This window comes from Cornus florida, unplaced genomic scaffold, assembly GCF_030987335.1.
Source record: "Cornus florida cultivar Cherokee Brave unplaced genomic scaffold, ASM3098733v1 CherokeeBrave_3.0.0_Hap2_Chr03, whole genome shotgun sequence".
Taxonomy (NCBI): Eukaryota; Viridiplantae; Streptophyta; class Magnoliopsida; order Cornales; family Cornaceae; genus Cornus; species Cornus florida.
Genome location: NW_026775573.1, coordinates 69,549,534 through 69,572,582, shown reverse-complemented (window position 1 = coordinate 69,572,582; position 23,049 = coordinate 69,549,534). Strand labels below are relative to the sequence as shown.

Sequence of the window (23,049 nt, the reverse complement as noted above, 5' to 3'; positions counted from 1 at the left end):
GCTCATTATAGTAAACATTTTAAACTGAGAACAAATATGCTGGTCACCCTAGGAAGATGTTAATTCTTTCCGCTTGGATCACAAACCAATCTAGGTTGACCAGGCAATGGAAGCTCACGTCAGTAACAAAATGGTAAAAATATGCAAGGACAGATGCATGCAAAAATTTTGCACATAAAAAACAATTAATGAAAAAAGATAAATAAATAAAAAAGAAATACATGAACTTTGGGATCCTTTCTAATTCCATATTCTTCCCCCCAATTTATTTTCTCAAATTAGTTGCTATTTCTGCACATTCAGACTTTCCTCATCAAAAATTTAAAAATAAGTAAATAAACATTCACCTTCCTGCTGAGCTTTAAAGACTTCATAATCAAGTTGTCAATGCAACAATGTAAGCCGTGTGGTCAAAATGATTTTTATTTTATATTCATAGGTGGCTAGCTATAGTTGAGCCAAAAAAAATACGAGGGGATAAAGAGGAAGAGGGAGATATAACCAAGAAATGGGCTGCTTCAAGTTCAGACAATTATCTATAACAATGCAAAAGGCATACATTTCACCTCCAAATGGGAATCATTTCAACTCTTTTTGTGGTGGAGGTACCCAAAAGTAGGGAGAAAAATTGAATTCCATTAAACAGCTAGCAGCTTAAATATAAATTTGACTTCATTGAGAATCATATCAAAAATAGGAACTAAGAGTAACTTTAAATTAAATTCTGTTGAAGATTTACTGTTATTGGAGGAATCAGTGGAGGAAAATCCTCCAGTATTGATGTTGTTTCTTATTATTGAAGATTTATTGTTACTCGAGGAATTAGTGGAGAAAAATCTCACAGTATTGATGTTGTTTCCTATTTTCTCTCTTCCATTCTCATCACTTATTCTCCTATATAGAGAGAGTATAATAAAAGTGATGTAGCCATTTGGGTTTTGTGTGCCGTGGATGTAAGCCCTAGTGGTTGATCCACGTACGTCCTTGATTTGTGTTCTTCATACTTTATTTCTTTATTCAATTTTTAAATGGTATCAACGCAGGTTTATCATACCCTACTCTATACTCTACTCATCTCGAATCTTCGGATCAATTTGTCTCGGATCAACCCGTCTCAAATCTCCAAATCAACTCGTCTTGGATCTTTGAATAAACTGGTTTCATACTCTCGACAACTTCATATTTAGTTTCAAGTTGGATACTTGAGTTAAAATCTCCGTGTACCAACTTGAGGGGGGTGTTGGAGAATATCATAGGAGTGATTATAGCTTATGATAGAATATTGATTAGAGCAATTTATGGGATTGATTTTAGGAATCCTCCATCAATGTATTTTCCATATTTATCAATTGTATTCTTATAAATAGAGGTGCTAATTGTAAAAAAATATTAAGAGAGAATATAAAAAAAAATGATTTAGCCCTTTGGGCTTTGTGCGTTGTGTTCTTCATGTTTAATTTCTCTCTTCAATTTTTATTTCTTTCAACATGGTATCAGAGCAAGCAAGGTTTTGTGTTCATTTCTCTTTTCATCATAGCCATTTTTGGTTCTTGTCTTCGAATCCATTAATTTTACTGAGGTCGTCTTCTTACACATCTTCATCAATTGAGGCTACTGCTACTAGTCTTGAATCTTTGGATCCATTTTTATTGAGGTCATCTTATTGTACCTCTTCATCATTTGCACTTGCTGCTACTCGTCATCTCAGTGGCAAGTTGGGCATTTATGCCATTCATGCTCCAACTTGAGGGGGAGTGTTGAAGATTTACTGTTATTGGAGAAATCAGTGAAGGAAAATCCTCCAGTATTGATGTTGTTTCCTATTATTGAAGATTTATTGTTACCGGAGGAATTAGTGGAGAAAAATCTTCCAGTATTGATGTTGTTTCCTATTATTGAAGATTTATTGTTACTAGAGGAATTAGCGAAGAAAAATCTTTAGTATCGATGTCATTTCCTATTTTCTATCTCTTTCCATTCTCATCACTTCGTCTCCTATATAGAGGAGCCTCCACCATCGTATTGAGTAAAAAAAAAAAAGAGGGTATAATAAAAGTGATGTAGCCCTTTGGTCTTTGGGTGTCATTGATGTAAACCCTATTGGCTGAACCACGTATATCCTTGCCTCGCGTCCTTCATACTTTATTTCTTTATTCAATTTTAACAAATTCAAATTTCCTATAAGTTAAAAGTAACTTTATGGAGAAAGAATACAGTACAACCCCTCTAACTACCATCTACCTTGCACATAGGCAATCAAAAGGCCCCCCAATTACAATTGATTAATAAGAATGGGTTGTTCTGCACATACTTAAGGGTCCACATTGCTGTGGCTAGGATATCTATTCTGTCACTCAGTCAATCATCCAGCTACACCACTCAATTTAATCTAGTTTTATGCGGTTGATCAAAAAACAATACATTTTTTGAGATATTCAAGATACACGAAAGTGAACAAGATGTATGCAAATTCCAACAATCTATATTACTTCCAACAATAGAAAGAAATGAAAATCAATTCCAAGGGGAGCAACAAACTTACATCACTAGCATTAACACCAGCGTAAATGATCTTCACAAGGACATGATCTGGTTTAATTGGTAATCTCAATGGCATGCGCACTATGCTGGTAGCACTGCGGAACTTATGACTCATGGTGTGAACAACTCTAGTAAACAAAAATCAGTGTCAAGAAACATATTGGGACAATCAATTGACTTCTGAATAAACATGAACAATTGACAAGAGTAAATGCATTAAGTAGAAGAAGAAGCTGGCATAGATGCGTTCTTAAAAAATGATTGGGGTAGTTTCATGGGAATGAATAAATATGGAGAAAGTGAACAGGAGAAAAGGGAAGTATATGCTGAAGAAAAATATATTAGCTATGTATACAGCAAGACAGTGTAGCTTAGAATGAGTATTTTAAGAGCTTGTCGCAAAACTGACAGTGTAATGAACCATAAATCAGGGAAATGTAAACTGTTCACAAATTCTGGCTCCAATTCTCACTAAAAACAAATTTTATTTTTAAAAAAACAAAATTATCAAATTACTATTTTATTAAACAATAAAAACCTCCCAATCGAAAAGAAATTAGTGAAGCAAAAATCCAGAAACATATTGTGAAGTTGTGGCCTGATTTGGTGTCGGGCGACCCATTTTTGACTCGACGACTCGGAAAATTTTTGACCCATTTTTTCTTATAGGTCGTGGACCCTGTTTAGCACTCTCTTGTAGTCCGATATATAGAGGGCGTTTAGGGTTTGGAGTGGGATATTGAAATACCGAAAATAGCAGAAAAGAGAGTGAAAGCAAGAGCTAGGGTTTGGGGGCTGAAACTTGTAATCTCCAGATTTTCGCATAGTGAATTCTGGATCTTCACCGTTGACGTAGGCTTTGCCGAACTAAGTAAATCTTAGTGTTCTTTGTGTGTGGCATGTTTATTTTCTGTCGTGTTTCTTGATTGTTTCTCGGGCTAGCTCCATTTGTCATAACACATATCATTCAATTAGCTAACTCAACTAGAAGTATATCATTTGGTAGCAAGACATAATTAGTTATCTTTTACCTTCTCTTAGAGGTGAAATTTGATCAAACAGAACTTAAAGTAAGAGGCCAGGAGCCCCATGACGAGGTCATGGGATACGCAGAGAATTTTTTTATTTAAAAATAAATAAATAAATACATAAAAACTACTAAGAAGGGATAATAATTCTACAGTTGTTACACCATCTATTCCTATATGCTTTTAAAGCTGAAGAACCAAGAACCCAGCCCAATTATCTATTTCACTGTCAAATATTCTATTTTTACAATGTCACAAACTAGATCTAAAAGGGCATAAATACATCTTGTTAACAAATTTAACGGTGCAAAATAAACTACTAGATAGCATGTAATGAACAAAGTAAAAGATGCAATCACATCAAATAACACAACGATTTACATGGAATAGAAACACAGGACCATAGGCCAGGCAAATTCGATCAACTATAGAACAAGATATTTATGTTGATTATTTTAGTGTAAATATGCTGGAAAATTTCATTCCAAACCTTTCGAGTTGTATATTTTTATTTTTGAGTGAACGCGTTTGAAGGATGATGATACTCAAGTCAACTCAAGCCCAGCTGAATGAAGCCACACACTCAGGTAAAAGGTAATTATGTGTGTGAGGAAACAAAAATCTTTTTTGAGCTTATATATTCATTTTTCGAAGGGTTTCAAAAAACTTTGTTTGGTTAAAAGCTGATATTTTTATTGTTTTATAAAACTGGACAGAGAGTTCAATTTGCTGATATATTGGTTTATATAGACAGGTACTTAAGTCTAGTAGCCCCTATGCACCAGCACATCAGGAGGCAGCAAGCACAATATAATGGCACATTGGTCGTATGCACCAGTGCTTTGAGTTCGAAATTGTGTTGAACTTATAGTCTCAGGTCAAGTTAAATTTGGATTGCTATAGAACTTTGGGAAACGTGTTCCAATGATTTCTAAAGTCTTTTTCAATCAGAATTGACTCTCAGAAACCTATATGAACTTGTTTTTCAATATTGATGAATGAGAGTTGCATTTATTGAATACAAACAATATTTTTGAGAAAAAGTTGTTTCTCTTTAGCATTGTGCTATTTCACTCTCTTTCACACAGTGCTAAATTGTGTGTGAATTTTCATCAGATCGTAGCCATTACGCAAAATTCAGATTCATCATTTCATCAGAATCAATAGAAAACATTCACTAAAGAACAGATTGCTTTTAAGTCCACTAATGAAGGGGATCATAACATGATTGTGTTTGCATTGGAGTTGGAGAGCACTGAGCATTGGAGATAAAGCAATGGGAAGTGCTTTTGAAAGTACTGGGGTAAGAAACTTGAAACGTTCTGAAAGTAACTGCAATCCGTTGTACTCTTTTAACATCTTTCTATTTTTACTGTAATTGTTTTTATTTGCTTGATTGTGTGATTGATTAACAAAGGACTGAATAGATTAATTAAAATCAAGCAACTGAGCAAAAAGGACCAATTCATCCCCTCCCCCCCTCAGTCATTCAGAACAAGAATCTAATATGGTTTAAAATCATCTTCTACAAGTGCGCCACTCTCAATATAACCCTATGTATCATACTTTAAAACTCATATAACCACACAATTACCTCTGATCTAAACTCATGCTAGACATTCTATCTCAAACTCTATTGTCGTGATTAACGAAGTGGTTCACTAACACAATCCGGTTCTCAAACCATGATAAAACTACATTTCTAGCTGTCCTTCCAGGTTGCTGCTGTCTGATTTAAGTTTGATGAATATTGAAGATGAAAAGCAGCTCCAAAATTATTGCGCAACCATATGCAAAAAGTATGTTGAATAAAATGATGTATGCACTAAAAAAGATTTTTAACCCTGAAACACACAATGTGCATGCGTACACATATATATACATTATTCCAACTAAAGATTTAAAAAGAATTAGGCTGTTCTGGTTTTTTTTTTTTTTTTGATAAGTAAGATTTTATTAAAAACGCTCAAAAGGGGAGCGGAACCCAAAGAAACAAAAGGGCCAAAGGGCGCTTTAGACCTTCAGAGAGGCCAAAAAAATAATAATCTCCTCCGTAGATCTATAATCTCTCCCTGAAACCCAACAAAAAAGAGTAGAAATAACAGAGAACTTAAGCATAGAAACAAGCTTCTTTTTTCCATCAAAATATCTCCTATTTCTCTCGAGCCAAATACACCACCAAATACAAAGCGGCGTAGCCCTCCAAGCATCACGAATGGAAGCCCCCACAAAGACGCCTCTCCACTGGAGATTGGTGATAGCAATCCCTCTAAATTGGAAAAGGCATGAGAACCGAGGCCACCGGGTTAATGATCATTAAAACCACATGTTTAGCACCGTTTTCCTCACTCTCATATTCTTTTTTTAGGTAGGTAACCAATAACTGCCCCATGTGGGGCCTGAATCGCTCACCTTCCCTTTGGGAGGAAAGATAATACCACCTTGGTTGATGGCTAGGTGGTACATTGCCTAAATGATTACAAAATAGAGTAACTTTCTGAAAAATATTCCTTTTTTATTTCAATATTTGCAAAACCATCTAATTACCATTACCACCCTAAGATCCGGGCATCACATGAACACCACATAGCGAAAAAGTCCTCGCAGAAGGTAATCGATCTTCACTTATCAAAAATAAATAAATAAGTAAAAAAAGAAAAAAAAAAAAAAAAGAAACATGATTGACCAAAATGCCAATAAGTTTTGCACAAGCTACACGAATTATGAACCATTTAGCTTCAAGAAATTATGTTGTCAATCCTCAAATTCTGCAGATATAATGCTACATGAACCCTGCCTAGAGGGGTCCAAAAATTTACAGTTCTATTTAGAATTTATCAGAAAATTCTGTTGACATGTAATTCTGTTTAAATTTACATGTAATGAAAGACATACGTAACTTGTAATCATCATAGATCACATTAATTTTTTTTTTGATAAATAAAAGAATATTATTAAAAGACGCTTAAGAGGGGAGCGAATCCCAAGGAAATACAAAAGAGCACAAAGGCCTCAAGCCTTCAAAGAGGCCAAAAAATCAACAATTTCCTCCAACGATCTATGATCTCTCCCTGAAACCCAACAAAAAAGAGTGGAAATAATCGAGAATTTAAGCACCGAAATCAACACCGCCTTTCCTTCAAAGTATCTCCTATTCCTGTCAAGCCAAATACACCACCACACACAAAACGGCGTAGCTCTCACGCATCCTGACTGAGAGCCCCCACATGGCAACCTCTCCACATCTCAATCAACTCTCTAGTAGATCCTGGCATAACCCAATAAAACCCAAATAAGCCAAGCATCAAATCCCAACACTCTCTAGCCAAAGAGCATGAATAAGAAGGTGATCCACAAATTCCTCATCACGAAGACATATATAACAATGATTGACCACCACCTGGCTTCTCCTTCTGAAATTATCCTGGGTTAAGATCCTACCCAGAACCGAAGTCCACACAAAGAAAGCTACTTTGAGAGGAGCCTTAGAACACCAAACAGACTTCCAAGGAAAACGAACTCCAGGATCAAAAGAGAGGCACTTGAAGAAAGACCTCACCTCAAAACGCCCCTTGGAGTTTGCGACCCAAGACCAACAATCCGAATCCTCCACCACAATCCTCTGGCGATATATCATTTACACATGTTTTCTTTGTTCATTCTAAAGGGTCTAGTTATTTTGCAGACAACTTTAAGTTCACAGTTCACCAAGTATCCTATAATGAGTTCAGCACCAGCATTTTTCTTATTTACCTCAACATAGTCCAAAAAGCATGAAGGCCATTATCAAATGCTATTTCTACTTATACTGGTGCTAGGAGGAGAATACTAGAAACAAAACTAACTTTTGGCACATTATTATTTTACACAAGTAGCTACACTTAGATTCAAATATTGTGATCACAATAGTCAGCTTGAGGTTTTACCATTGTAGCATACAATGGCCCCTATACTTGGAAAATCATTAATAAGAAGGCCTTAAATTATGTTTCTAATTATGCCGGCGCTCTCAAAATCATCTCCTCATTTCATCTATATTCCGCTCTTTTCCCAGGCTCTTCAGGATTGCCATTGATAGACATGCCTTGGATTGCCATTGATAGACATGCCTTGGTTGCCGACTGTTATCGGCTTGATAGTGGAAGGATTACATGGGATGTGCGATTTCGGCGACATTTCCAAGATTGGGAGATGGATGATGTGTATGGACTTTTGAATCTTTCGTATAGGCAGGAGCTGGACGACAGAGGCCCCGACTCCAAGTGTTGGGTGCCTTCTTCTCAGGGAAGGTTTGAGGTTCGTTCTTTGTTCCTTTGTCTTTCCGGCTTCTTCGGGTCTAACTTCCCTTGGAAGACAGTGTGGCACTCAAAGGCTCATCTCAAAGTGGCTTTTTTTGTTTGGACTGCAGTTTGGGGCAAGATTATGACGATGGATAATCTAAGAAGGAGAAGACAGGTTAATTGGTGTTGTATGTGTAATAGGGACGGGGAGTCGGTGGATCATCTTCTCTTGCATTGCCCTGTGGCTTACGACCGTTGGAGCCTTATTTTTGGTTTGTTCGGCATCCATTGGGTCATGCCTCGACCTTCAAGGAGCTTGTTTGACGCTTGGAAAGGCTGTCTTGTGGGAGCCCATGCTCGGGATTTTTGGTGGTTGGTTCCGTTTTGTGTTTGGTGGTGTGTTTGGAAGGAGTGGAATATAAGATCTTTCGCCAGAGAGGAATCTTCCATTGGGACTTCGAAATTTCATATTATTAGTTCTTTTTTTAGTTGGGTTACGGGGAGAAATAGTAAATCTATAGAGGAGATTGTTGAGTTTTTGGGTTCCTTGGGTCCGTAGGACTTTTTCTTTGGCTTCGGCCTTGTATAGTGCCCGGTGTTGATCATAAGGGTTTATTCAAGGACAATCTAGATGTTTTGATGATAACAAACCATTAATTGTATTTAAGGACTAATGTTTACATTGAGTGTTATATAGATTATTCACATTCAAAGAATGACCTTAATGAAACTATAAAGATCATTCCAAGTATTCCATTATTCAAGATCACATCAATGAAAGAAATGGATACAAAGAAGAGTTGAAATTGCAAGAAACCATATGCAAAGTCCATCCAAAGATAGCTTGGACTACAATGAGCAAAAAAGCAACTCAAAGGAAGGAAGAAAGAATGAATACCTCAAAGCCTAAAGATCATTGACAAAACATGAAGAAAGGGGTAGATAGGATGGTGAGTGTTTAGGATTCAATGTCAAAATATTTATGAATCCATTTGAAGCTCGTCTCTATACGACCATGCATATCATATCATCATCCACATGCTCCTATATACATTAGCAATAGACCATGCACTTTATTCACATATAATTGACATATGAAATCTTTGCTAAAGAATGAGTTAGTTCAAGCTTGTATAAGCTTTGAAAGAACTCAACACTTAAGCTAAAATGCTAGGACCATGCACATCAATTACATCATTCACTTTAGTCTATAGAAAGTAGAGTCTAAGGCTTAGAACTTAATTACTCATCTCTAAAGCCTCAGTAAAGGACATTAGGACCCTAGTATGCACTTGATGAAAAGCTGTCTTTCTGGCTAAGTATGAAAAATGGCTAAGTATGAAAAATGGATTTTTGAAATAATAGTTATTTCAAAATAATTTTTCCCGGTAATTACTCCTTACACTTCAAATAGCCTAAACTAATTTTATGCGATTTTTCATCAATTCTACATAAGGATTCATTTTTACGAAAACTGTCGGAAATCCAAATTTGTACTAAAACAGAATTTTCACATTTTGATTTAGTTGGATTTCAATTTTCTTATATTTTTTATTGAATCCAAATGGGAGGTACTTCCTTATTTACATTGTAAACTTAAAGTAAATGGACATATAAATATTGTATGGACATTTACTTTAATGTTTTCAATATAAATAAGCTGTGTGCAGATGTCCTGCACTAAAAGTCCTATGCATAAGCTATCATCTGTCAAAACTGTCATTGCACTAGGTTTCACGTCGACCGGTTCTAACTTCACGTCGACCGGTATCTAGGCAGTACTGAATTTCAGGAACATAACTTTCACATCGACCGATTTGTACAGACGTCGACCAGTTTCTACTACGCATCGACTAGTTCCTGTCGAATCTGCAGATTTCAAACTGCAACGGCTCTTTGACCCTTTGACTTCATGGGACTTTACCATTATGCCCCCAAACGGCTATATTCTTCAATGGGGCTATAAATACACAATGTTTGGACATTGTAGGTATGCAAAAGAGCCAACAATTGAGAGACCTCATTAGGCATCAAAGAGAGCTTTTGTTCTCACATTTTCTCTTCATCTCTCTCATTCATTCATATACTATACTTGAGAGATTCAACCAAGGATTCAAAGAGCTTTTGCTCTATTCTATACTTGAAAGATCCTATTGAGTTCATAAGAGATTTTATTCTTCACTTATATCATCCTCTCTCATTCATATCATTCATAGAGTTTAAGCTTCACTTATATTCATCAGTACTCTAATTGTGAGCTAAAATTTTTACATCTATCTTTGACAGATTTCTTGTACTTCATTGTTCTTGTTACTATCTATTGTAAGGGTTGGTTTGACCCATCGGGTTGGTGTGACCCAAAGGAAGACTAAGGGAAGGTTGTTCTCTTAGCAAGGTGAAGCAAGGAGTTGCTTTATGTAAAGGTTTGCTCTCCACCCATAAGCAGAAGCCATAGTGGATTGGGAAGTCTCAAGAAGAGTCTTGAGCCGAGGAGTAGGAGTTTCCGAACCTCACAAAAACTGCCGTGTTATAGTTTGCAATTTCTCTTCCCTTATCTCTCTTATAATTGTGCTATTTAGTTACTTATTTCATATCTTTATAATTGCACAATTGTGTTAAGTACTTTGCTTGAAATTGCTTTTCTATATTGCGAAAATTGTCCATTGTTTGTCATTGACTCTATTCACCCTCCCTCTAGAGTCAATACTTGGGTAACACCCGGGATGCGTTCCCCTTTTGAATGCTTTCTAATATACTCTTATTTATCTCAAAAAAAAAAAAAAAAAAAAAAACCCTCGACTAAAACTTTCTTTTCCCAGGCAAAGGAAACAAGATCCTGCAACAAAATTTAGTACCACGTTGGTCCAAGAATATCCTAATGAAGTGTACCACTGTGCCCACTGTTCTAAATTGTTGCAGAGATTTTTCTGGTTAACATAAGTAAATTAAGCCATTACATTCATTCAATAAGCCAAAAGAACATGTGAATCCAACTCATAGCAATAAAAGTAAACAATTCTTCATCATAGTCTCACTAACTTAAATAATTATAGGCAATTATTGCAAGTTAATTCACAGAAAAACTTGTACTAAAATGTCCTACAACTGAATCATGAATTTGACAGATTTTACTCACAACTTTTCAAAGCTCTCAGGAATTTGGAGATTTAATGAAAATAGGAACGAAGATCGTCTCGCTTTTGAAGAATGCACCAAATATTTTGCTTCTTCCAACGGAGATGGCCAATACTCCATTCCCCTTCGCTTAGTGATCCATAAACATGATCCAGCTTTACTCTCATCACTGATAAGCTGAAAAGCCCCTGAAAAAATAATGATTAGACCATCCAAATTAGATAATATAGGTTCAGGTTGACTGACAATAAATATTTAATTGAAGTTTCACTAAAATCATGAAATATTAGTTGAAGTATGAAATTCGGGCTGCTAGACAGGGAGATAAGATTATTTAGAAATTCTATTCACTTATGCTCTCACAGAGCCTTCAGGACCGAGTTCAAATGAGTTGTAATATACATACAGAGAAGAACAGAGATTAGCTTAGGTTTTAATAGCTTTTAGAGATGACTTTGAGGGTCTTCGTAGCTCTATTCTTCATCTTAGTCCACTTCTTTCCTTTGATTCGGTGGTTAATGAAATGTTGGCTGAAGAAGTTTGTCTCAAAGCTGCCCCAGGAAAAAGACTTTTCCCGTTACCTAGTCAGACTGTCATAGTTGTCCCATCTAAGCCTCATGCTAGTACACAGAGCAGGCAACGTGCTAGAATTGGTATTGGTGAGTGTAGCTTTGGTCGATGGAAGGGTCACTGGAAGGCTTAGTGCCCTAAATTAATAAATAAAGCAATTCATGTACAACAACAGCAATCTTCAAAGAAAAAGGATCACTACACTCAGCACTTGCACCATCAAGGGATGTGTCATCTTCACCCACTCTCACATTGTCTTTGATTACTGAGCAGTTGCAGAAGCTTCTTTCCACCAATCAACCGAATGCTCTTACAGTCTCTCCCTTTGTAGGTTTGTCTTCTTCAACTTCTTCAGGTATATCTCGGACAACATGGGTTTTTGACTAAGGTGCCACGCACCATATGACAAGCATTTTTCTTTGTTCATATCGACTTTCTCTCCTCCATCATCTATTTCAATTTTGGTTGTCAAATAATTAATAGTATCTCTAGTCAGATTGAGGCAGTCAATAGCGTCTTGAAAAGTGCTTAGTCAAAGACTATTAAATAGTAATAATGGTATGAGAAGTCTGAAAATGTCATGGGAATAGTAGGAGTTGTCTATAATGCTCTTTGGATAGCCTAAAAGCAAGTCTAGGAAAAAGTTAGTGTTAATAATTTTGAGAAATTTTCAGAGTATAAACAGTTCTTCAGGCTTTTCCCAGCTTTCCCTTTAGAAATCTAGGCTCCAACAGTGATTGGAGTAACCCTACTCTTTCTTACTGTTGTAAGAAGACTTCTGTGTGTTTGTGTGACTTGTCTTTTTCTGTTTGCTTCAATAGCACACCATGTCATCGGCTGGGGTTGGGACAATTATTTCTCTTCATTGGTCTCTTTCGGGTGTCTTATTGCTTTCTTAAACTTACCTTGAAATTAATTTTTGTTAGTCAATTGTTTGATTCTGGATATTATATTCATTTCTCATCGACCAGTTGTGTTGCAGGATCCTCATTCCAGAAAGTTGACTGGGACAATCCAAAGAGAGGGTGGATTGTAAAGGAGCTCCTTGTTCCAGCTATAGTGGCTTCCTCTGTTGACTTGTCTTCTTTTCTCTTGAGTCCTCAGTCATCTACCTTTTATTCCTGGCATTCCTGTATTGGACATATTTCAAGTTCTTGTTTGCAGTATTTAGTCTCTACTGGTGTTCTGCATAACTTGCATAGTCTTACTTCTATGGCACCCTTTATGTGTAAGTGGAGCTCCATGTTCCAGCTATAGCTGCTTCCTCTGTTGACTTGTCTTCTTTTCGCCCGAGCACTCAGTCATCTACTTTTTATCTAAAGCATTCTTGTATTGGACATATATATATATATATATATATATATATATATATATATAATATTACATATATATATATCCGGTTTAGTGTTCTGGTTCATAATTCAGATTTGTGAAGTTTTTTTTTTTTTTTTTTTTTCCCCTAAATAGATACGTCGAGTTTTCTAATTAGGGACCGGTTCGGGTTGGGCTTCAAGTTGCCCTACACAATAAGCGTGGTCCAAAATGAAATCGGGTTCTTACTTTTCAACCCAAGCCCGGATAGAAATGCAATTTACACAGCCCAAGCCCGAAAATTTTCAGGCTGAGCTTGGGTTCGTCTCACCCAAGTTGCAGTCCCATACTAAAGAATAGAAAAAAATAGATTGTGCATACAATTTTTCAATTGTACAATTGAAAAGATGAGAACACAAAAAGTAAATAAAGCCCAAAGGCTAAGGGCCTGTTTGATATCACTATTCAGCGCTTAACATAGAACACGGTAAGCAAATTTTTAAAATTAGTGTGTTTGATAACATTTAGGTTACCACTTAAAATATTAAACAAGCCAAAATTTTAAGCGACACGGAACTTGCTTAACGCTTATCGTAGAAGACGGTAAGTGATTTTAGGCTTTAAAATATTTTGTTAATGACAATGTTACCCTCAAATATTATATTTTTAGGTTCTCCATCACTTGTTCTACTCTTGAAATTAAACGTATTGATGCTACTCTTGAAATTAAATGTATTGATGGACTTTCTATTTCCACTTTGCATTTCTATTCCCTTCCGATGGAGTTTTACTTTTAGTTTACTCAATTTCTCAAATGTTTCACTGTACTTTTCTTCTCAAATAATGTAAATATAAATAATATTCAACAAAATATAAATAAATAAATATATATATATATATACATATATATACTCTGCATGGTTCACTTAAGTTTATAAACAACAATCATGTAATGAAACCCTAACACCATTGTTATGGTGCAATTTTACTATATAAATAAAAATCGAATGATTTGTGTATGAATCCTAATCTCCTTCTCATAAATATTTCATTTTCATAAGTTATTCATTTTACATGTTGATTTTGAAATTTTTATGATAAGTTTTGACATTAATATCCATTGTTAAATTGATATATTTCTTTGGTGAAATTCATTATTTTACATATATGTTTATGTTTTAATATGGTATCTTTTATAATAATATTATGTGTAGAAGATATTCAAGGCAAAAATGTAATACATACAACATTCAGATTTCAGCTTTTGCATTAAACAATCTTAACGAATTCATCGCTTAAAATTAATACTATATCAAACAAGTTTACAAGTTAATATATTCAGCACTTAAAATTTCAGCGCTTAAAATTCAGTACTTGAAATTTTCAGTGCTTAATTTTCAGTTTTATCAAACAACACCTAACTAACTAAAAGAAAACGAAAATACACTACTACCCTTAAACATAAATAAGAAATATCTCTAACACAGACTAAGGGCAGACCTTAAATGGATCTAACAATCGAAGTGCCCTGTCCTTTTATCATTATTATTTTTGTTAAGGAAAGTTCCAAAAACAAGTTTATGCACTTGAAAAGGAATTTTTTAAAATCAAAACATGAAATGTCTGAAACCCTAATTGAATGAATGCGTAAAAACATGAACCCATTAAGGTGAGCGCGTATGAGTGTTGGATTTATCTTATTGCCCTTGATTGTAGCTTTAATTTCCAAATATACCGTTGGATAAGGTGTAACCACCTAACTTTTAAATCAACTATGTAAAAGTTAAAATAAAAGTATATATTCAAACTTTTGTAACGAAATTAGACAATCGAGGTCCTATTGACCTGATAGAATGTTAACAACCATCTACTCCAAAAACTTAAGCTGTTAGAGAAGGTGTAACTTTAATATTAAAATCCTTCAACACACCCCCTCATGTGTGGCCTTCTTTTGGTCCAACACATGTTTTTCAATTTTTAATTAGGGTGACCATGAGGTTTGACCTCGAGACCTTTGGCTCTGATACCATGTTAACAACCATCTACTCCAAAAGCTTGAGCTGTTAGAGAGGTTGAAACTTTAATATTAAAATCCTCCAACATAGAACGCGACCAAGTGAAACTTACTGAATTGGAGTTCCATTTTCAATTCAAACTCTCTTAACCCAATTCCTATGCCAATGACACACTCGGTGTTAAAGAGACCATGTTGATTCGATGGAGACTACTCGGTGAGCTTTCTAAATGGTTAGAAATACATGTGGGCTTAGAGATACACAAATACAAGATTCTGCCCATGTATGCAGGAACTTGGAGTGCAACTTGCTTGACAAAGATGTTAGTGCATGTACATATATGACCCACAATTTTTGAAATACTTCTTTCACAAACATGAAACAACAACTTTATATATATATATATATATATAGATGCAATAAGATAGATATCGTTAATACAACTCAGAGTGAACTTTTCCTTAATTAGGGGCATGATTACTGCTTTCATATTTTACACATGATGTATTTACCCAGACACACAATAGGTCCAGATTCATTTCTTGCACTGCATTCACCTACTACCTTCACCTAACAATTTCCTTATTTTATGTTGTTGAGAACATTATATATACCCATTGAAATCATCCTTTGGTATACGAAATAATATACAGTCAATTCTTCTCTCTCTAAAATTTAGCTTTCAACTTTCTACAATAGACATTGCTGTATAAAGGCCTTGCCAAAAAAAATGTAGAATAAAGACTTGAAATAAAAATGTACCTTTCACCACCATTTCCATGGGCACATAGCCCCCCATCAGATTAATAAATTTAGAACCCACTTTCGAGGCCAAATCAGTTTGAACAAACTGCAGGCAGAATAGTAAGTACATCAACAATAACAAAATACTGTTTCCGGCTTTGTGCAGTATCTTAATTGAGAAAAGCAGTAACAGATGCTTCGATTAGCATATAAAAGCTGTGAGTCATGTACAGGAAAACATATTGGAATAAGCTGCTACTAAAAGAGTATCAAATGAAATTGTGTGACTGCTAAACAAGCAAGAATGCCCTTGCATATTATAGTCAATACACGTACATTAAGCTAAAACTTCTAACATATACCAGAAGAAATTATAAGCAAGAAAAGGGGCGTGGAACCACTGTTAAAAGTTAAAAAATATGAGCGTTGCTAACAATACTGTTAGCATATATGATACCACGATTTATGGAATGACTTACCATAATAGCAGAGATTTGACTATGCAATAGAATATGTTGTGATTTGATTTTTTTTTTTTTTTTTATAAGTAAAATTTTATTAAAAACGCTCAAAAGGGGAGCGAAGCCCAGAGAAACAAAAGGAAAACAAAAGGGCCAAAGGGCGCCTTAGACCTTCAGAGAGGCCAAGAAAACAATAATTTCCTCCATAGAACTATAATCTCTCCCTAAAACCCAACAAAAAAGAGTAGAAATGACAGAGAACTTAAGCATAGAAACAGGTTTTTTTTTTCCGTCAAAATATCTCCTATTTCTCTCAAGCCAAATACACCACCAGATACAAAGCGGCGTAACCCTCCAAGCGTCCCTAATGCCAGCCCCAACAGAGACGCCTCTCCAAGCCTCAATCAACCCTCTAGAGGAAGAAGGCATGGCCCAATGGACCCCAAATATCGAAGCATCAAATCCCAACAATCTCTAGCCATGCTGCAATGTAAAAGGAGGTGATCAGTAGATTCCTCATTACATAAACACATGTAACAGTGATTGACCACCATCTGATTCCTCCTCCTCAGATTATCCTGGGTTAAAATCTTACCTAGAACAGAAGTCCAAGCAAAAAAGGCGACCTTGCGGAGAGCCTTGGACCGCCAAATAGACTTCCAAGGGAAAGGATCTCCATGACCAACTGAAAGACATCTGAAAAAGGACCTAACCTCAAAACGGCCATGCGGTTAGGAATCCAGAACCACCAATCCGATTCCCCAAAAGAAATCACTTAGCTATACAACAGCTCCAGAAAACGAGAAACATCCTCGATCTCCCAATCCTGAAAATGCCTCCTGAACTAAACATCCCAAGACAGTCTCCCGTTATCAAGATGATAACAATCAACAACCATGGCCTGTCGATGAGAAGCAATCCTGTAGAGCCGTGAGAACGCTAGAGCAAGAGGGAGTTCCCCACACCAGAGATCCTTCCAAAAACTGATCCTCCTTCCATCTTTAATACGAAAACGAACATGCTTGCAAAAGTCATCCCAACCTCTCCGAATGAAATGCCAAACTCCCACCCCCCTTGGACCACGCATCACCAGAGAGCACCACCCACCACGACTTTCCCCATATTTGCTAGCAATAACTTTCCTCCATAACCAATGCCTCTCGATCCCAAACCTCCAAAGCCATTTACCAAGGAGAGCCTTATTAAAAGGCAACAACCTCCGAAACCCTAAGCCTCCAAACCGAATTAGACGGCACACTTGATCCCACCGAACCAAATGAAACTTGAACTCTTCTCCTTTCCCTCCCCAAAGAAAATTGCACTGCAATCTTTCAATTCTCTCAGCCACTGAAAAAGGAATCTGAAACAGAGATAAGAAGTATGTAGGAAGGCTAGAAAGGGTGCTCTTAATCAGGGTAACCCGACCCCCCTTGGACAGGTACTGCTTTTTCCAACCCGCCAACCTCCTCTCGACTCTGTCCACAACCGGATCCCAGCTCCCCACGCATCTCGAAGGGGCACCCAAAAGTAATCCTAAATAAGAAATGGGAAAAGAGCCAGTGCAACATCCGAGGATCTGAGCAAACAACTCAATTTCTGGAACATCCCCAATAGGCACGAGAAGACTCTTACCAACATTAACCTTAAGGCCAGACACAACTTGAAACCAAATCAGAACGCATCTCAAAAACCTTAGATGGGACGCTTCCGCATCACAAAACACAATAGTGTCATCTGCAAACATCAAATGAGAAACCTTCAATTAACTAGCAGCATCCCTACCCACCCGAAAGCCTCTCAAAGAACCCAACTCCACAGCCCTCTTCAGCAATCTGCTAAGAGCCTCCATCACAAAAAGGAATAGGAAAGGGGAAAGTGGATCCCCTTGTCTAAAGCCCCTCGAGCTAGAGAAGAAACCTATCAGCACTTCATTCACAAGGACAGAGAAACGAGCGCTAGAGATGCAAAAAAGAATCCATCTCCTCCACCGCCCACCAAAACCCATCCTCTCTAAAAGGTAGAGAAGGAAACTCCAGCTCACATGATCGTATGCCTTTTCAATATCTAGCTTGCAAAGAACACCCAGAACACCACTGCTCAAGCGGGAATATGAGCATGTACTCTTTTTATCTATAAATATTAGAGCTTTGAATGAGTAATTCATCTCATCAAGTCTTTACATAATTCTCTCCTTTTTCTTCTTTTTATATTTCTACTTGGTATCAGAGCCAACACCTTTCCACACCTTTCAGCAGCCTTGCTACTTGTGCGACAGCCACCTTAGGCTGTTTGTGACATCGTGTGACGTTGCCTACACATGTTTTTCTGTGTTGCTGTTTTGTGATAAAAAAAAACAGGTATTTTTAAGTTTTAGAATTTCTTTTTAACTCTTCTAGGGTTGGGTAAATTGGGATAGTTGATCTCCAACACCTAGAAAGGCTTGGGTAAAAAAAAAATTAGTCTACAAAGAGGTTTCGGATATTAAGAAGGAGACTGTCTGGCTATATGTAAGCGGGCAACGCTCCTTAAAAAAGGTATGTATTTGGATTTTTCGAGAATGGTCTGAGGAGACATTGTTATTGTTTATGGTCTGAGGAGACCGTTTGACTTATTAACAGAATTTGTGATGTTTTTGGAGTTTTTTTATTGTCGTGTGACAGATTATGGCAAATTTAGGGTCCTTGACCGTTAATTCTCTTGGCTCAAGTTCTGTGGGTGGTGGTGCCATTTTTCCCACCAAACACATAAGAAAATCCAGGACTTCAAATCACCACAGTGAAGTTGGATGGTTCCAACTATTTGATTTGGGCACAGTCTGCCAAGATGTTCATTGGTGGCAAAGGCAAGATTGGCTATATTACTCGTTCTGAGAAAGAGCCAGTTAATTCAGAGATGGCATATCCACAGTGGTTTGTAGATAACGCTATGGTTATGTCTTGGCTAGTCAATTCGATGCAACCAAACATAGATGTTGGCTATATGTTTATGAAGACTGCTAAGAAGATTTGGGATTCAGTTCAACGCACTTATTCTCAGAGGCAGAATAATGCACGAATTTTTCAGCTGGGGCGAGATATCACCAAGATTTTTCAGGGTGACTTGAGAGTTCCAAGTTACATCACCAAGCTTCGTGCTATTTGGGAGGAGATGTCATATTATGATTCCTTCCACTCTTAGAAGGATCCAGATGATGCAATTTTATATGCAGGGATTGTGGAGAAGAATTGAGTGTTTCAGTTTCTTGCCGGGTTGAACGACGAGTTTGAGTATGCTCGTGTTCATTTATTGGGCTTATCTTCATTCCCTACTCCTGAGGATGCATACTCTATATGTTGTCAGATGAGAGCCGTCAGACTCATCCATTAGGTGTGGCTTCTATTGATCGTTTTGCTATGGCAGTTCGAGTTCCCAACCTTTCAAGAACTGCACCATCCCAGTCAGTTCAGAGCTCTACCATCGGTCCTCCTCTGGGACGACAACGTAAACGATGTGACCATTGCGGAAAAATTGGTCACATCAAATCTCGATGTTATGCTCTACATGGACGCCCACCGCAACAGAAACAACTGCCTCGATCCTTTGCACATTCTGTTTCACAACCAGTCTCGTTGTCAACTCCTGACAACTCTGTCTCTACATCTTATGCCACAGTTACCTTGACTCAAGCTGATTTGGACAAATTTAAGAAATTCTTCAACCAAATGGAGGCATTATCTCAGCCAACCTTCACTTATGCCCACTCAGGTACTATTGCGTCTACATATAGCGTATCTACATCTTCGACACCATGGATCATTAATTTTGGTGCTTCAGACCATATGACTAGTATGTCCTCACTCTTCCAATCTTATCGTATCTACTCTGGCTATCGCAAGGTATGCCTTGCGGATGGCTCTCCATCTTCCATTGCTGGAAAGGGTCACATATTAGTTACTCCATTAACTTTGTCAGATACAATTCATGTTCCACAGTGGACTACAAATCTTATTTTTGCTAGTAGCGTTACCAAACAATTAAATTGTAGTGTTACGTTCTTTCCATCTCATTGTATTTTTCAGCCTCTGGTATCGAAACGGACGATTGGCAATGGGCGTGAAGTGGACGGTCTATACTTGTTGGATGCTCCTTTGTCACCTCAAACACATTCGGCTTCATTTTCTAATATTGTTTCATTTAATAAAGCCCAGCTTATGCGTTGGCACATGCGTTTAAGACATATTTCTTTCGGTTATTTAAAACATTTATTTCCTTCCTTATTTTGTAACGTGGCAGTGTCAGATTTATCCTGTGACACATGTCATATGGCTAAACATGTTCATTCCAATTATCTTGCTAGTAGTAATAAATCTGCTTTAACACATTTTGATCTTGTTCATTTAGATGTGTGGGGTCTTTGCCCAGTTACTTCTAGTCTTGGATTTCGATATTTCATGTTGTTCATTGATGATCATAGTCGTGTTACATGGGTTTATCTTATGAAAACCAAAAATGAGGTATACACCATTTTTAAAATTTTTATAACAATGGTTCATACTCAATATGGTCGTACCATTAAAAAATTCAGATCTGACCAAGGTACAAAGTACACTTATGGGGAGGTACAACGGTTATGTACCGAATTTGGGATTGAGCATCAGATGGCTAATGTTAAAACTCCTCAATAAAATGGTCGTTCTGAGAGAAAGAATCGCCACATCCTTGACTTAGCCAGAGCAATCTGCATTGGCATGAAAGTGCCCCAGTCATTTTAGGGAGATGCAGTTCTTACAGCTGTTTACATCATTAATAGGACTCTTTCTAGGGTTCTTAACTTTGTAGCCCTACTCTGAATCTTACATCCCAATTCATCTCTTTTTTTTATTCCTCCAAGAGTCTTCGGATGTGTGTGCTTTGTTCAGCAGTTGGACAGACTCGTACAAAGCTTGACCCCAAGGCTTTATATCCATGGATGTTTCTTTCTTTGAGCATAGACCATACTATAGTAGTTCAGTTGGTTCTCAAAGTGAATGGTTCCCATTGAATATAATGGATGATTACCTTCTTCTGTCTTCAACTCTTCTACCGTTACCTGTTTCGTCTTCTATGATTCCTCCTCATGATACAACTTCAGCAGGGGAAATTGTTCCTTTTTCATAGGTTTATAGTCGGAGACAACAGGTACAAGCTTCTACTCCCACGATCGACTGCCCTGTTCCTTCGGCACCAGCTCCGACTTCTCAAGCCATTGTTTCCCTTGATGATCACCCCATTGCTCTTCGAAAGGGTAAACGTTCTTGTACATACCCTATTTCTAATTTTGTTTCTGATTATGCTTTCTCACCCTCCTATCGGAGTTTTCTTGTTTCTGTTGCCTCGGTTCCTCTTCCTTCTAGTGTTGCAGATGCACTAGCACAACCTTGATGGCGTGATGCTATGACAAAAGAACTACAAGCACTTGAGAAATATTAGACTTGGGACATGGTTTCGCTTCCTATTGGACGAAAGACTGTGGTTGTCGTTGGGAGTTTACAGTTAAGCATAATCCAGATGGGTCAGTTGCTCGTTACAAGGCCCGGTTGGTTGCCAACTTGCCAAGGGTTATGCTCAGACTTATGGCATAGATTATCAGGAGACTTTTGCCCCTGTTGCCAAGATGAATACCATCCGTGTATTATTTTCCGTTGCTGCAATTCAATCTTGACCTCTATTCCAGTTTGATGTCAAGAATGTCTTTCTCAATGGTGATTTGCAGGAGGAGGTGTACATGGTTCCTCCTCCGGGCTTTCGTTCTCCTGCTCATTCAGTCATTCTGGTATGGTATGTCGTCTTCGTCGTTCTTTGTATGGCCTCAAGCAGTCTCCTCGAGCTTGGTCTGATCGCTTTGGCACTGCCATGCTCAAGTTTGGTTTCCATCAAAGTGCAACTGATCATACCTTGTTTTTACGTCATTCAGGCGGTAAGACAGTTGCTCTCATTGTGTATGTCGATGATATTGTTCTTACCAGTGATGATACTATCGGAATTGCTGAGGTTAAGAGCTATCTTGGCCGTCAGTTTGAGATTAAGGATCTTGGTCCCCTACAGTACTTCTTGGGCATTGAAGTGGCTCGCTCCAAGGCTGGCATTTTCATCTCTCAACGCAAGTATGTTCTTAACTTGCTTTCTGCTTCTGGTCAACTTGGCGCTCGTCTTGCTGATACTCCGATTGAGCAGAATCATCGGTTGGCTGATTCTGAGGGGGAGTTGTTATCAGATGTTGGTCAGTATCAACGACTTGTGGGGAAGCTCATCTCTTTATCTATGACTCCGTGAGTATCGTGAGTCAATTCATGCACTCTCCTCGTGCCCCTCACCTTGATGCAGCTATTTGGATCCTTCGCTACTTAAAAGGGTGTCCAGTCCGTGGTATTTTGCTTGCCAATCATGGTCACTTACGTGTTGAGGCTTTGACAGATGCTGATTATGCAGGATTAATTTCAGATAGGAGGTCAACTTCGGGTTATTGTACCACTATTGGTGGTAACTTGGTTACTTAGCGCAATAAGAAGCAGGATGTTGTCTCTCGATATAGTGCAGAGGCAGAGTATAGGGCTATGGCTCTAGGGGTATGTGAGTTGCTACGGCTGAAAACCTTGATGACAGACTTGTGCCTTCCAGTGTCGCTTCCATTCTCACTCTACTGCGACAACAAGTCTGCGATTAGCATAGCAGCAAATCCCGTTCAACATGACAGGAAGCATATAAAGGTGGACCGTCACTTAATTCGAGAGAAGATCATCTCTGGTCAAATTTGCACTCCATTTGTCACAAGTTCTCAGCAGCTTGCAGGCATTCTTACAAAAGGCGTCAGCAAGATTGTGTTTGAGAATGCATTGTCCAAGTTGGGCGTTTCAGATATCCACACACCAACTTGAGGGGGAGTGTTAGTATATTTGATACCACGATTTGTGGAATGACTTACCATAATAGCAGAGATTTGACTATA

General features: G+C 37.5%; 1 protein-coding gene across 1 annotated transcript in view; it reads right to left on the bottom strand.

Moving 5' to 3' along the window:
- The window catches only part of LOC132300732 (uncharacterized), an 85,645-nt gene that overhangs the window by 38,254 nt on the left and 24,342 nt on the right, over positions 1 to 23,049 (bottom strand). The window contains exons 6-8 of the mRNA XM_059797941.1: positions 15,643 to 15,730; positions 10,986 to 11,172; positions 2,543 to 2,669 (exon numbers count right to left, since the gene is read on the bottom strand). Of these exons, the coding sequence (XP_059653924.1) occupies positions 2,543 to 2,669; positions 10,986 to 11,172; positions 15,643 to 15,730 (402 nt within the window). The remainder of the gene's footprint in view (positions 1 to 2,542; positions 2,670 to 10,985; positions 11,173 to 15,642; positions 15,731 to 23,049) is intronic.